The sequence below is a fragment of the Bufo bufo genome, chromosome 2, assembly GCF_905171765.1.
Source record: "Bufo bufo chromosome 2, aBufBuf1.1, whole genome shotgun sequence".
NCBI classification, from domain to species: domain Eukaryota; kingdom Metazoa; phylum Chordata; class Amphibia; order Anura; family Bufonidae; genus Bufo; species Bufo bufo.
This window is the reverse complement of record NC_053390.1, coordinates 38741515-38754804: the sequence shown is the minus strand read 5'-3', so window position 1 is coordinate 38754804 and position 13290 is coordinate 38741515. Positions and strand designations below refer to the sequence as shown.

At 45.6% G+C, this 13290-nt stretch overlaps 1 protein-coding gene across 1 annotated transcript in view; it reads left to right on the top strand.

The window, feature by feature from the left end:
- Positions 1-13290, top strand: part of EGFLAM (EGF like, fibronectin type III and laminin G domains) — a 129256-nt gene that overhangs the window by 58135 nt on the left and 57831 nt on the right. The window contains exons 6-7 of the mRNA XM_040420956.1: positions 2017-2152; positions 10628-10794. Coding sequence (XP_040276890.1) covers positions 2017-2152; positions 10628-10794 — 303 coding nt within the window. The remainder of the gene's footprint in view (positions 1-2016; positions 2153-10627; positions 10795-13290) is intronic.

Sequence of the window (13290 nt, the reverse complement as noted above, 5' to 3'; positions counted from 1 at the left end):
ATTGGTTTCTCAGCTGTTCCATGGCCAGGTGTGTGTTATTCCCTCATTATCCCAATTACAATGAGCAGATAAAAAGTCCAGAGTTCATTTCAAGTGTGCTATTTGCATTTGGAATCTGTTGCTGTCAACTCTCAAGATGAGATCCAAACAGCTGTCACTATCAGTGAAGCAAGCCATCATTAGGCTGAAAAAAAAAAAAAAACATCAGAGAGATAGCAAAAACATTAGGCCTGGCCAAAACACCTGTTTGGAACATTCTTAAAAAGAAGGAACGCACCGGTGAGCTCAGCAACACCAAAAGACCCGGAAGACCACGGAAAACAACTGTGGTGGATGACCAAAGAATTCTTTACCTGGTGAAGAAAACACCCTTCACAACAGTTGGCCAGATCAAGAACACTCTCCAGGAGGTAGGTGTATGTGGGTCAAAGTCAACAATCAAGAGAAGACTTCACCAGAGTGAATACAGAGGGTTCACCACAAGATGTAAACCATTGGTGAGCCTCAAAAACAGGAAGGCCAGATTAGAGTTTGCAAAACGACATCTAAAAGAGCCTTCACAGTTCTGGAACAACATCCTATGGACAGATGAGATCAACTTGTACCAGAGTGATGGGAAGAGAAGAGTATGGAGAAGGAAAGGAACTGCTCATGATCCTAAGCATACCACCTCATCAGTGAAGCATGGTGGTGGTAGTGTCATGGCGTGGGCATGTATGGCTGCCAATGGAACTGGTTCTCTTGTATTTATTGATGATGTGACTGCTGACAAAAGCAGTAGGATGAATTCTGAAGTGTTTCGGGCAATATTATCTGCTCATATTCAGCCAAATGCTTCAGAGCTCATTGGACAGACCTTCACAGTGCAGATGGACAATGACCCAAAGCATACTGCAAAAGCAACCAAAGAGTTTTTGAAGGGAAAGAAGTGGAATGTTATGCAATGGCCAAGTCAATCACCTGACCTGAATCCGATTGAGCATGCATTTCACTTGCTGAAGACAAAACTGAAGGGAAAATGCCCCAAGAACAAGCAGGAACTGAAGACAGTTGCAGTAGAGGCCTGGCAGAGCATCACCAGGGATGAAACCCAGCGTCTGGTGATGTCTATGCGTTCCAGACTTCAGGCTGTAATTGACTGCAAAGGATTTGCAACCAAGTATTAAAAAGTGGAAGTTTTATTTATGATTATTATTCTGTCCCATTACTTTTGGTCCCTTAACAAGTGGGAGGCCCATATGCAAACTGTTGTAATTCCTGCACCGTTCACCTGATTTGGATGTAAATACCCTCAAATTAAAGATGACAGTCTGCAGTTAAAGCACATCTTGTTCGTTTCATTTCAAATCCATTGTGGTGGTGTATAGAGCCAAAAATGTTAGAATTGTGTCAATGTCCCAATATTTATGGACCTGGCTGTAACTACTATAATACTGCCTCCTATGTACAAGAATATAACTACTATAATACTGCTGCTATGTTCAAGAATATAACTGCTATTATACTGCTCCTACATAAGTTACTAGAATGTAACAAGTCTGTGCAGGACAGAGAGGCCATCTGTTGTATAACAGATTTCTTGAAAATATCAGTAAGCCAGAAATGAATTAGGAAATCTGACCCCATGCACCCTACATGGGAAAATAATACACTTGCAGTCAGTCTATAATCTGGCATCTTGTCAGGTGTATAAGTGTCTGTAGAATGTGGACTGTTAGGATGTAGCGGTGGCTCTGATTCTACAGACTAGTACGTCAGGCAATGGGCACACATGGATAATAACCTTGTTACCTGCTTATTTACTTACACATGGATTTTCACTGATGTTGCTCTTCACAAATGAGCCGTGATGAATGCAATGAATCAGTGCAGTAATCACTGCCGATCGAAGCCCTGATCTGTCTCGGGGATTCAGGGAGGCTGAGTTAATGGGTAGTTATTCACTTCAGATTCATAAATGACAACTATTTGTCTTCTTTGTGACACAGCTGAGCTCCATTATTTTGCTTTCTACAGATATGTGCATGGTGCCCGATCCACCGCTCCAGCCCCAGGTCGTGGTCGTGTCTGACACCGAAGTAGCCATTTCGTGGAAGCAAGGTGCCAGTCAAGGCAGCTCCCCAATCCAGTGGTACTCATTGGCTTATAGAAGGTTGGTTAATGGGATCAGTTCACAGCCTGTAAGCTTTTCTCCTAGCTTTGTAGTTTGCTACAATGTATCAGTGCAAATAAAATGTATCAGTCTGGAGTCCAGACAGAGGATTGTCCAGACTGGATACAATTGTAGCAAACCCTCAACTGTGCACAGCTAGGTGGGTGCAGGTTTTCAACTTCTGGATGGAAGCAAAATAATGTTACCATTCCCTGACATTAAACAGAGATCTTGAAAATTAGTAAGGTTGAAACACAACATCTATTTGAAACTTGCAGTCATTGAATAAAGCAACAAGGCTTAGCTGTTAGTTTATCTGTTCTTGGAAATCTGGGTGATTGAAGATATAATTTTGGTCAGGAGCATAGCCAGTCCCTGGTGCTGTGAACTGGGGAGAGGACACCAACAAGTCACTTTGCCTTGGCTGGGGTATTTAGATTCAGGCCAACTTTGATGAAAAGCCTAGGTATGGCTTTCCCGGTCTCTTGGTCCTATAAAGTCCTGTTGAAGTCATGATAAATCCCCGATAGCAGAAACTGAAATCCTCAGGGGCGTGAACTAAGAGGGGAGGGTCATTGAGCAAAATTAAAATAAAGACCTTCAGTCCTCCCCCACCGTCCTTTACAGACAAAGCAGTCCATTTTGGAAAGCAGCCACCATATACATGTGCCAACCTTCATCCCCACCTACATACATGTATCTTGATCTCCACCCAAAATCTGAAAACAATCCGAGCAGAAGACGCTGGTGAGGACCCACCACACTACTGCACGCCTACGTATGGTTTCAATATCAAGGGAATTTTTAAGGGCATCAGAAAATTATCAAGTTTTTATGTTGAACATATATTTTTTAGAATGTTTGGTGATTTTATTTTATTTTTTAATTTACCATGACCCTGTCTATATTTTTCAAAAATCCTAAAATCCCGCAGTTTTTGCACTGATCGCTGAGCCTCATTCAGACTGACACTTCCCGTTCTGTAGAGATGACCTATCCTCAGGATAGGTCATCAGTATCTGATCGGTGGGGTTCCTAACACACTCAGCCCCATTCACGTCTAATACCAAGCACAGCTGCTATACAATGTACAGCGCTGCACTTGTTAAGCGGCGCGAAAGCTGTGGTGCTGACAGGCGCGGCGTTGCCTTCTCAAGACAGATCGTCGGGGGTCCCGGGTGTCATACCCCCACTGATCAGCAATGGCTGTCTCTCTTTTTGGCCACAAACCAATACTCAAGGACCTAATGCTTGTCTTATAAAGCAAAAGTATCTTTGCTTGGAGTGCAATATCCTAAAAGTAACAAAAGCAAGAAAGCGGCATAAGAAAAAGGAGAAAGTGTGCAAGGTTCTGCAGAGAAGCGGACAACATGAGCTATCCTGCTGCTGACAGGAGTCAGGACTTTCATGGCGGCTCCTCTCAAATGATTCCTGTCTTCTGATCTGTTGACACTGAGCTGTATAAATCTCTGTCTCTCCCTGGAGCTTCTCTCCTGGGGCACGTTCACATTTAGTGATTGCAAATGGATGTTATACCACACGCAAGTGTTTTACAAGTCGAATCTTTCAAGGCCACCGAGAAGATGTCTATCGTCTTCTACCCAATGTGCTAATTTATAAAGATATTTGTTCTTATATTGTTGGATTGTGACGTAGATTGAAGCTCCTTGACCCCAATTTAAAATCTTAGTATTAGCTGCGCATCATGTATTTCACAAAGGTAACCTTAGTCGCACTTGGCATCAAGCGTTCCAAGAAGCAGATGTAATGAAGAAGCAGCGAAAATCAAAATGTTTCTTAAAACGTAGAGTGACGACTTATGACTGACCTGCTTTACCTGTATCCTGTAGAATTTTTCTCCCATGTTCTACCGTTTCTTTAAACTGCTTATTATGACAAATAAAAGAGTAAGGCCTCTTTCACACGGGCGTCGCGTGTGAGGGCCGGATAGGATGCGGGTGCGTAGCGGGAAAATGCGCGATTTTTCCGCGCGAGTGCAAAGCGTTTTAATGTGTTTTGCACGCGCGTGAGAAAAATCGGCATGTTTGGTACCCGAACCCGGACTTCTTAACAGAAGTTCGGGTTTGGGTTAGGTGTTCTGTATATTTTATAATTTTCCCTTAATTATTCCCTTTTATTATTTTCCATAATTAATAGCATTCTTAATACAAAATGCTTAGTAAAATGTCCATTGAGGGGTTAAAAATAATAAACAAATTTAACTCACCCCATCCACTTGGTCGCGTTCTTTCTTCTGTCTTCAGGACCTGGGTAAAGGACCTTTGATGATGTCACTGTGCTCATCACATGGTCCATCACAAGGGTGATGGACCATGTGATGGGCCATGTGATGAGCGCAGTGACGTCATCAAAGGTCCTTTACCCAGGTCCTGAAGAAAGAAGAGGAGATCCGCTACGCGACCAAGTGGATGGGGTGAGTTAAATTTGTTTATTGTTTTTTTAACCCCTCCATGCCTAATTTACTTTGCATTCTGTATTCAGAATGCTATTATTTTCCCTTACAACCATGTTATAAGGGAAAATAATAATGATCGGGTCCCCATCCCGATCGTCACCTAGCAACCGTGCGTGAAAATCGCACCGCATCCGCACTTGCTTGCGGATGCTAGGCGATTTTTACGCAGCACCTTTTACTTCTATGGGGCCTGCGTTGTGTGAAAATTTTCACGCAACCCACAAGTGATGCGTGAAAATCACCGATGATGTGCACAGCCCCATAGAAATGAATGGGTCCGGATTCAGTGCGGGTGCAATGCGTTCACCTCACGCATTGCACCCGCGCGGAAAACTCTGGATCGCACATCCTCATACTATGCTTCCATCTGCTTCTCAGCATAATTAAACCTTGTCATGGTGAGTGGATCTATGCTTTTTGATCAAAATGTATACTAATGCCTTATGTATAGCATACAGCATAGGGGCGGTATACCTTTAATTGCGCTGAGAAGCGATGATATTTTTTGCTGAGAAGCAGTTATTAGATCAAAACATAGTATGAGGGTGTGCGATCCAGATTCACTCTCACATTTTGGATGCTTATTATGACTATCTACTGCTATAGAGCACAGAAAATCTTAATGCAAATTTGTCAGGTTTCTTAAAATAAATCACGAAAAAAAAAAAAAAACATACTGCACGATATGATAATAAATGCTGCGGATGTACATGGCTACATTTATACAATCACAGAAAATACACTCCTACTTGGGAGTAGTATTCATGTGCACTTTTGCCCCACCTATCTAATAGACGACATTGATTAAGGTGGTACATATAGGTGTGTGCTCCTCCCACCTGTACATGGAGGTAACTAGAAGCAGCACCCTATATGTGCGGGGTCTGCGCTCCTGAACATAAATGCATAAGCAGGTTTAGCGTAGGACCCGCCTGAACTAAGACCACCTGTCACCGCCAGATCTCTGAGAAGTTCTGATAGACGTTCTTCAGTACCTCCTGCATGATGTTCTTTTGTTTTGGTTTCGCTTTGACATCTCTTCTCCCTCTCCCAGCTGTCATCTATTAGCAGTGATTGCCTCCCTATATATCTCTTCCCATACTGCTTCACTTTGCGGTTTATACTACTTCCTGGATTCTGTTCACTGCTTGAAGTTGCTACTGCTGGTTCCTCAAGTCTATTTCTGTATTTGTGTTTTCCTGTTGGCTTGATCCTAGGTGACCCTGGCTCCCTCCGTATTTAGTGTAGGGAGCCGGTGGTCGTGTCCCCTCACTATTATAGGGTGTTCAGGTGTCACACAGTCGAGGTACGTGGACATGCAACTTTCTATCATTGAGATCTTTGCATGGGCTGAGCAGCCAGGGAGAGCTCTAGGGCTTTAATAGGGCTCACCCTTTTGTTCCTTAGTTTTGGATCAAGTCAGTCGGATCTTTATTTGTTACTTCTTATTTTCTGCAACACCATCCGTGACACCACCTTGTCGCTTGGTAGGTTTGTTTAGATTGTTTTGATCAAAATCTATTGACCAAGTGTCTCAGATTTTATCAGTAGAGTGAGGGCTTAGTCCATATGTTATGCTTGCATCTATTATTATAGTGCATTATTTTCTGCGGTTTCTTTAAAATATCCTAGCAAAGGGCAGTAAAACATACAGGGTCCTGGGCTGAGCTCGAGGATTTAAAATTTTCTATTAATGTTCCTTCCATTGCCAAGTCACAGAGAAATCCTGTTAGTGCCTCCCCCACCCACTTGTGAGTTCTGTTTGCTCCACCTACTCATAGAGAAAGCCTGTGAGTCCTGCTTCCATGGGTGTAGGAACCCCCAAAAATCTGGGGAGACGACAGCATTTTTGCTCGCCGGGTATATTCTTATTCAGTAAACCGCCAGTTGTTTATATCGTTAAATTTTAAGTGTGCGTGTGTGTGTGTGAAAAAACTTTTTCTGGCTCAACAAAATGATGCCTGACTGGTGATTCAGTGATCTCTTTTTGTTGACATGCTTCTGAGCTTGATGAGGATGTATTTGCTTTACTAGGCTTTGTAAAAAACTTGCGGATATCCATTCTGACTTTCTTCACTCAAACTGACTTTTAAGCATAAAGCTAAGGTTCCAGAAAAGACAAAATTTAAAGAAGAATGATAATACTGAATGATAACAAAAGATTTAGATTCCTAACCTGGGGGCAGTGGCGTGCTTAGGGTATTTGGCACCAGGGGCGGGTACTTTCTCTGCCCCCCCCCCCCCCCCCGAAACAATAATCTCCCCTTTATATATAATTTACTTACAGTTCTGAAGACTCAGGGGGGCTGGCTGGCTTGGCTGGGCAGAAGGAGTGTGGGGGACTGTGAGGCTTTTTTCTCCAAGCTGCTCCGGATCAGTGCTCTGGGCAGCTGGGCTCCGGACTGGAAGTGGGCACAATAAGAAAAAAATATTTTTCATTACACCTCAGGTCAGACCACCAATCAGACCCCCAATGTTAATCAGACCTCAGCTAACAGCCCCAATAAGATCCCCGATCACACATCAGCTCAGACCCCAATATGAATGACCCCCAATCAGACCTCAGATAAGAGCCCCCAGTGCCTCTCATCAGCCAGTAATAACAGCCCCCCCAATCATGTGCCAGTAATAACAGCCCCCCAATCATGTGCCAGTAGTAACAGCCCCCCCCAATCATGTGCCAGTAATAACAGCCCCCCAATCATGTGCCAGTAATAACAGCCCCCCAATCATGTGCCAGTAATAACAGCCCCCCCAATCATGTGCCAGTAATAACAGCCCCCACAATCATGTGCCAGTAGTAACAGCCCCCCCAATCATGTGCCAGTAATAACAGCCCCCCAATCATGTGCCAGTAATAACAGCCCCCCAATCATGTGCCAGTAATAACAGCCCCCCCAATCATGTGCCAGTAATAACAGCCCCCCCCCAATCATGTGCCAGTAATAACAGCCCCCCAATCATGTGCCAGTAATAACAGCCCCCCCAATCATGTGCCAGTAATAACAGCCCCCCCCAATCATGTGCCAGTAATAACAGCCCCCCCAATCATGTGCCAGTAATAACAGCCCCCCCCCAATCATGTGCCAGCAATAACAGGGCCCCCCCAATCATGTGCCAGTAATAACAGGGCCCCCCCATTATGTGCCAGTAATAACAGGGCCCCCCCCATTATGTGCCAGTAATAAAAGTGCCCCCCCCATTATGTGCCAGTAATAACAGCCCCCCCCCATTATGTGCCAGTAATAACAGGGTCCGGCCCCCCAAATCATGTTCCAGTAAAAGTATTGTATATATTTTTTTAAAAATTAACACTTATACTTACCTCTTTGGCAGCGATGCGATGCAGGCCTCTTCCGGCCTGTATCCCGCGCTGTACGGCTCAGGCAGCGCGATGACGCCTAGTGTCGGCAGCCTATGAGAGGAACAGGAAAGGGTCACACCTCTCCCCTGCTCCTCCGCACAGCTCATGGAAGCGCTCATCTCAGTGCCCCGCCGCACACATTGCCCCGCTGGGGGGGATTTCACCATACCTGTCCCCCCCGCATTATTTCCTGGGGAGGATACGCCCCCCCCCCGCTTCCTACGCCCATGCCTGCTTCCCCCACTCACTCATAGAGAAAGCCTGTGAGTCCTGCTTCCTCAATCCACTCAAAGAAAGCCTGAGTCCTGCTCCATCACACCCAATAAGGACAAAAATCTGAAAGTGCTGCTTCCACCTGTTTACTCACAGTCTGTGAGTCCCGATTAGCTAACTAATGATAGAAAAAGCCTGTGAGTCCTGCTTCCCCCACTCACTCATAGAGAAAGACTGAGTCCTGTTGCCTCCACCCACTGTCACGAACCAGCGGGTGTGAACCCACTGTGCCACGTGTCCTACCTCCTCTAAGGGCGTTGTGTAAGTGAACCCCTCATTCTTCACAGTACCCCTGATGGTGGGGATAGGCTTTCTCGAGAGGAACACCAGGTCACTACCTCTTGAGAAGGATTGGCACATGAGGCAGCTGGTCCAGGCGGACCAGGAAGTACCAGAGCAAGGTACCAGAGGTACAGACGTAGTCGGCAGGCCGAGTTGTAACCAGGAGCAACAGTGCAGGACCAAAGGATGAGGCAGAGGCAAAGTCAAACAAGGGCAGGGCAGGCGGCACAGGTACTGGTCAGGCAATCCGGGTCAGCAACAGAAGAGTCAAGGCAAGCAGGCAGGAATCAAACAGGTAGCGGATTCCAGAAACACAAGCATGATGTGACGGTAACGTACACTACACACAGGGGGGAGAATAGTGACCACTGCGCTCCACCCTCACCCCTGCCTACTTGCCTCGCAAGTCCTAATGACAGGGGACAACTAGACGGCAGGATACGTGCTGGGAAGACAGACAAGACAAATAACGGAACGTGAACGGACCGGGTAAATACCTAGAGAGCTATGCAGTACTAAGGAATGAGCAGAGAATAGTCAGGAAAAGCTGAGGTCAAATACCAGGAGAGAAACGAAGTACAACAGGAGTCCGCAAAGAATCCTCAGGTGGAAGCCGGGGTCAGGATACCAGGAGAGATGCGCAGTACAGGAGGAGCAGGCAGAGAGTCGTCAGGGAACACAGGATCAGGTAAGTATGCAGGAACAAAACAATCACCAGATACCTAAAATTAACAGGAAACCTGTGGCCAGCAGGCAGCCTGTATTTATAGTGGGGAGTGAGGGTCATGTGACGTGGCCAGCGTCACATGACTGACAGACAGACAAATCGAGCACCGAGTGATCAGCTCGGCGCTCAAGGCAGACCTAGGAGCAGGGAGCCTCCCAGCTAGCAAAGCCGCCCTGGGAACGAGGCCGAACACAGATCCTCGCTCCCGAAGCTAAGCAGCAGGTCTGCGGCTGATGGTAGACCGAGTGCGCCTTTGGCGCCCCGTGACACATGAGTCAGGTACACAGACAAAGAAATCAGCAACCTTTGCAGGACACAAGGACCTTGACACTCAGGAATCTAGGAAGGGGGCTGAGCCACTTATATACATGCAGGAGGGCTAGGATTGGTCAGCGAGGTCACATGATCTAACCCATAAAGCACAGGAAGTGACGCCCGCCGGCCCTTAAGGAAGTACTGCAGGAAACAAGCAGCAAGCATGTGGCCAGGGCTGAAAGGAAACACTGGCAGCAGATCACAGCTGAACACGGCGCCCGGGACCACGGCGGTAAGCAGGGGAATAGTGCCACACAGCAGCCGCTGTTACACCCACTCATAGAGAAAGCCTATGAGTCCTGCATCCCCCACAAACTCATAGAAACAGCCTGCAAGTCCTGCTTCTTCACTCATTCAGAAAAAGTCTGAATCCTGCTTCTCCCCGCATACTCATAGAGAAAGCCTATGAGTCCTGTTTACTCCCCCCACTTATAGAGAAAGTCTGTGAGTTCTTCTTCCCCTATAAACGTATACAAATAGCCTTTGAGTCCTGCTACCTTATCCACTCATAGGAAAAGACGGAGTCCTGCTCCCCCCGCCCACTCATTGAGAAAGCCTGTGAGTCATGTTTCCTCCACCCTCTCATACAGAGATAGTACGTAAATCCTGCTTCGCTCACCTACTCAAAAATAGTCCTGCATCCCACACCCACTAATAAATATTTTCTGAGTCTTGTTTTCCCTGCCCACTCATAGAGAAAGCCTGTGAGTCCTTCTTCCCCCACAAACTCATAAAAGTTTTCCAGTCCAGCTTACTCACCCACTCAGAAATAGCCTATGAGTTCTGCTTGCCCCCCAGCAATCCATACAGAAAGCCTGTGAGTCCTGCTTTCCTCGACCGACTCATAGAAAAAGTCTGTGAGTCCTGCTTCCCCCTGCCCACTAATAGAGAGCCTGTGAGTCCTGTTTCCTACACTCACTAATAAAGAAAGCCTGTGAGTTCTGCTTCCATCATGCAGTTATAGAGAAAGCCAATAAGTCCTGCCCATATCCTGACAGACCCTCCGTAAGATTTACTTTTTCTTCTGTTTTCTCTTAGGCCGGATATTGACGGTGATTGGGTTGCTATCACAGAACAGGTACAGATGGACTCTATGGTGCTTAAGGGTCTATCACCAGACACGATGTATCAGTTTGCCATAAAAGCAGTGAACTCTTTTGGAGACAGTCAGCTTAGTGCTCCGAGTGAAATCATCAGAACTTTCCGTAAGTATAGCTAATGTTACTATTATCCTTTATTTGTGAAATGCAACATACCGTATTACACAGCACTGTGCGGTATAAAGTAGATGGAGTGCAAACTTAGAAAAGACACAGTAGGAGAAGAAGTCCAAAAGGCTTCCAGTCTAATGCCAGCCAAACATATTAGATACCTGTTAGCCAACAACTTGTTCCCCAGCTCCCCCATGAATATGACCCCGCTGAACATGCATGTTTTATTCAGACTCCTCTGGCAGCTGCTTACCTCTCAGGTGCCCAAAGGATCAAGCATGTTGAAACCCAGCTTGCCGAAGCCCTCAACATACCCAATCTCCTTGCAGACAATGAGCTGTCATCTATGGGGAAACCTGGAAGGAAGTGTTCAATTCTACTGCAGTGCCTCCTCAGGAGAAACTAAGCATTAAACAGTGCCCATTCATGTCAATGCAGCGCAGGGAAAGGGGGAGCATCGTAGCAAGAAATGCTCTGAAGCTCCAATCAGACATGGTAATCAGCTGTGTACCCGACAACCCTTTAAGGATGGTTCCTGTCATTCAGGTCTGATCTCTGGGAACCCCAACTCTGAGAACAAGATGTCCTTAAGCTCTGGTTTTGAAGAGAGCGGCACAAGCATTGCATTAGAAACGGTTGAATGAGCACTCAAGTCAATGGTGGGGGACAGAGTGTTGATCTCCAGCCTTTCAGCAAAGACCAGGGACTAAGGGCCTCTCTAAAAGTCAGGTTGATGACTGGACAGTTCAGGAGAGATGGGTTTGGTGGGATTGTTTAAGGATGGATGCAAGGCTCCTGTATTTAGGTCTGACCTCTGGAAACCCCACCACTGAGAATGAGGGGTTCATAGTTCCTGGTTTTTGAAAGAGTCAAGTCAATGGTGGGGGACAGGGTGTGCATCTCCAGCCTTCCAGCGAAGACTATGGATTAAGGGGCCTCTCTAATGGACAGGTAGATGACCGGACAATTCTGAAGAGGTAGGTTTATTGGGATTGTTTTAGGATGGACACAAGTGGGTCAGTCTTAATAATCCTGCGCTGGCGCTTGATGAGCCTAAGTTATGTAGAGGCTCCGGCCTTTACACAACTTAGGCGCTGGACATGCGACTTGCTTAACGCCAGATCCCTTGCTGGCATAGGTTTGTCATTTTGTATGCCAAAAACAGGCGCAGAAAATGATAAATGAGATTCCCGCTCACACCACGCCCCCTTTTCCACCACCTCGGAAAAGTGTTGAGTGGGGAAAAGCCACAGATTTGGCCGCAAATCCGCTTTGTGACCAAATCTGTGACAACAATACACTAAAAAGTGGCCTACTTCTAATCATAATTGACCTCCAAGGTTCAAAGGCCATTAGGAGAATTAGAGTATATTGGCAGCTCTAGAGAAGTCTTGTCAGGTCATTTCAAGAAGGTTTTGGAAGGGAAACATTTGATAGATATTCTGAAACTATTGATTGTTTTTACAAACTTTTTTTGTACTTGGTAGAGAATTGTGTTCTAAAACAAGAATCACCTCTTGGCTGCTTTCAGCTTCCATGTACTTCAGGGTTTTGCTGGAGATGATTAAATCTCAGGTAATATCGTACAGCCTTCAGAACAAATACAAACCTTTTCCATGTTTTTCCTCGGGGGGGTTGTGCTCAGACTTATATTTGGATCACTGGCCATTGCCATAGTCACTTTTGCAATATTAATAGATGGAATTAAATTGCGGAGAAGAACAGGAGGGGTTGATCGGGGGTCTCGGGTTCGAGCACTCCTCTGTACACATTTAACCCGTAGATGATTGAAGTATTGGTATCTGTGATTCTACGAGAGTCATGGCATTGGATTTTTTTTAATTTTCACACAGAAGATTTTATTGACTGTTTTTGGCCTCGATGCAAATGAATGTAATTGTGACTGAGCTCATTAAGCGCTGCAGCTGCATTTGCAGATCTATCTGGCCACACATAATATTTCAAACCCAAATTCCTTTGTGAGTGAGGCTGGATTCTGGAATCACAAAGCCTAAGAAGTGTTCATTGCCTTGTATGGCTTGCTGTGGCAGAGGCTTTGTTTCTTTACTTTTATGTTCTGTTTCATGCTGTTTTATGGTCATCTTTAGTTGTTTGTAGAGGATGCCTCATGGTCTTCTACTGTGGCCCCTTTAATGAAATAGCTATCTAGAACCAAATTTTGTAAAAAAAAAAAAAAAGCGAAACAAATGTATTTTTATTTGTGACTGTCTACTGTGTCATCGTAGCATATCATCAAAATAAAGACAGTAGGACAGTAAATGGTGACCAAAGATGCACCATTTAGGAGGGTGTGGCAAAAATAACCTGGCCACTGGGTTTTGGAGGGGCCTGTTTGCCAGCCTCTTGCCTCAGGATTATGGCCCATATACTAACTTTGAAGGAGAAGGTAGACCAGCCGCACAGCCTAAATCTGTGGAACAGATTTTGGCAGGAAAGCCATGCTTGTGGTCAGCCCAATGTGACTTCCAT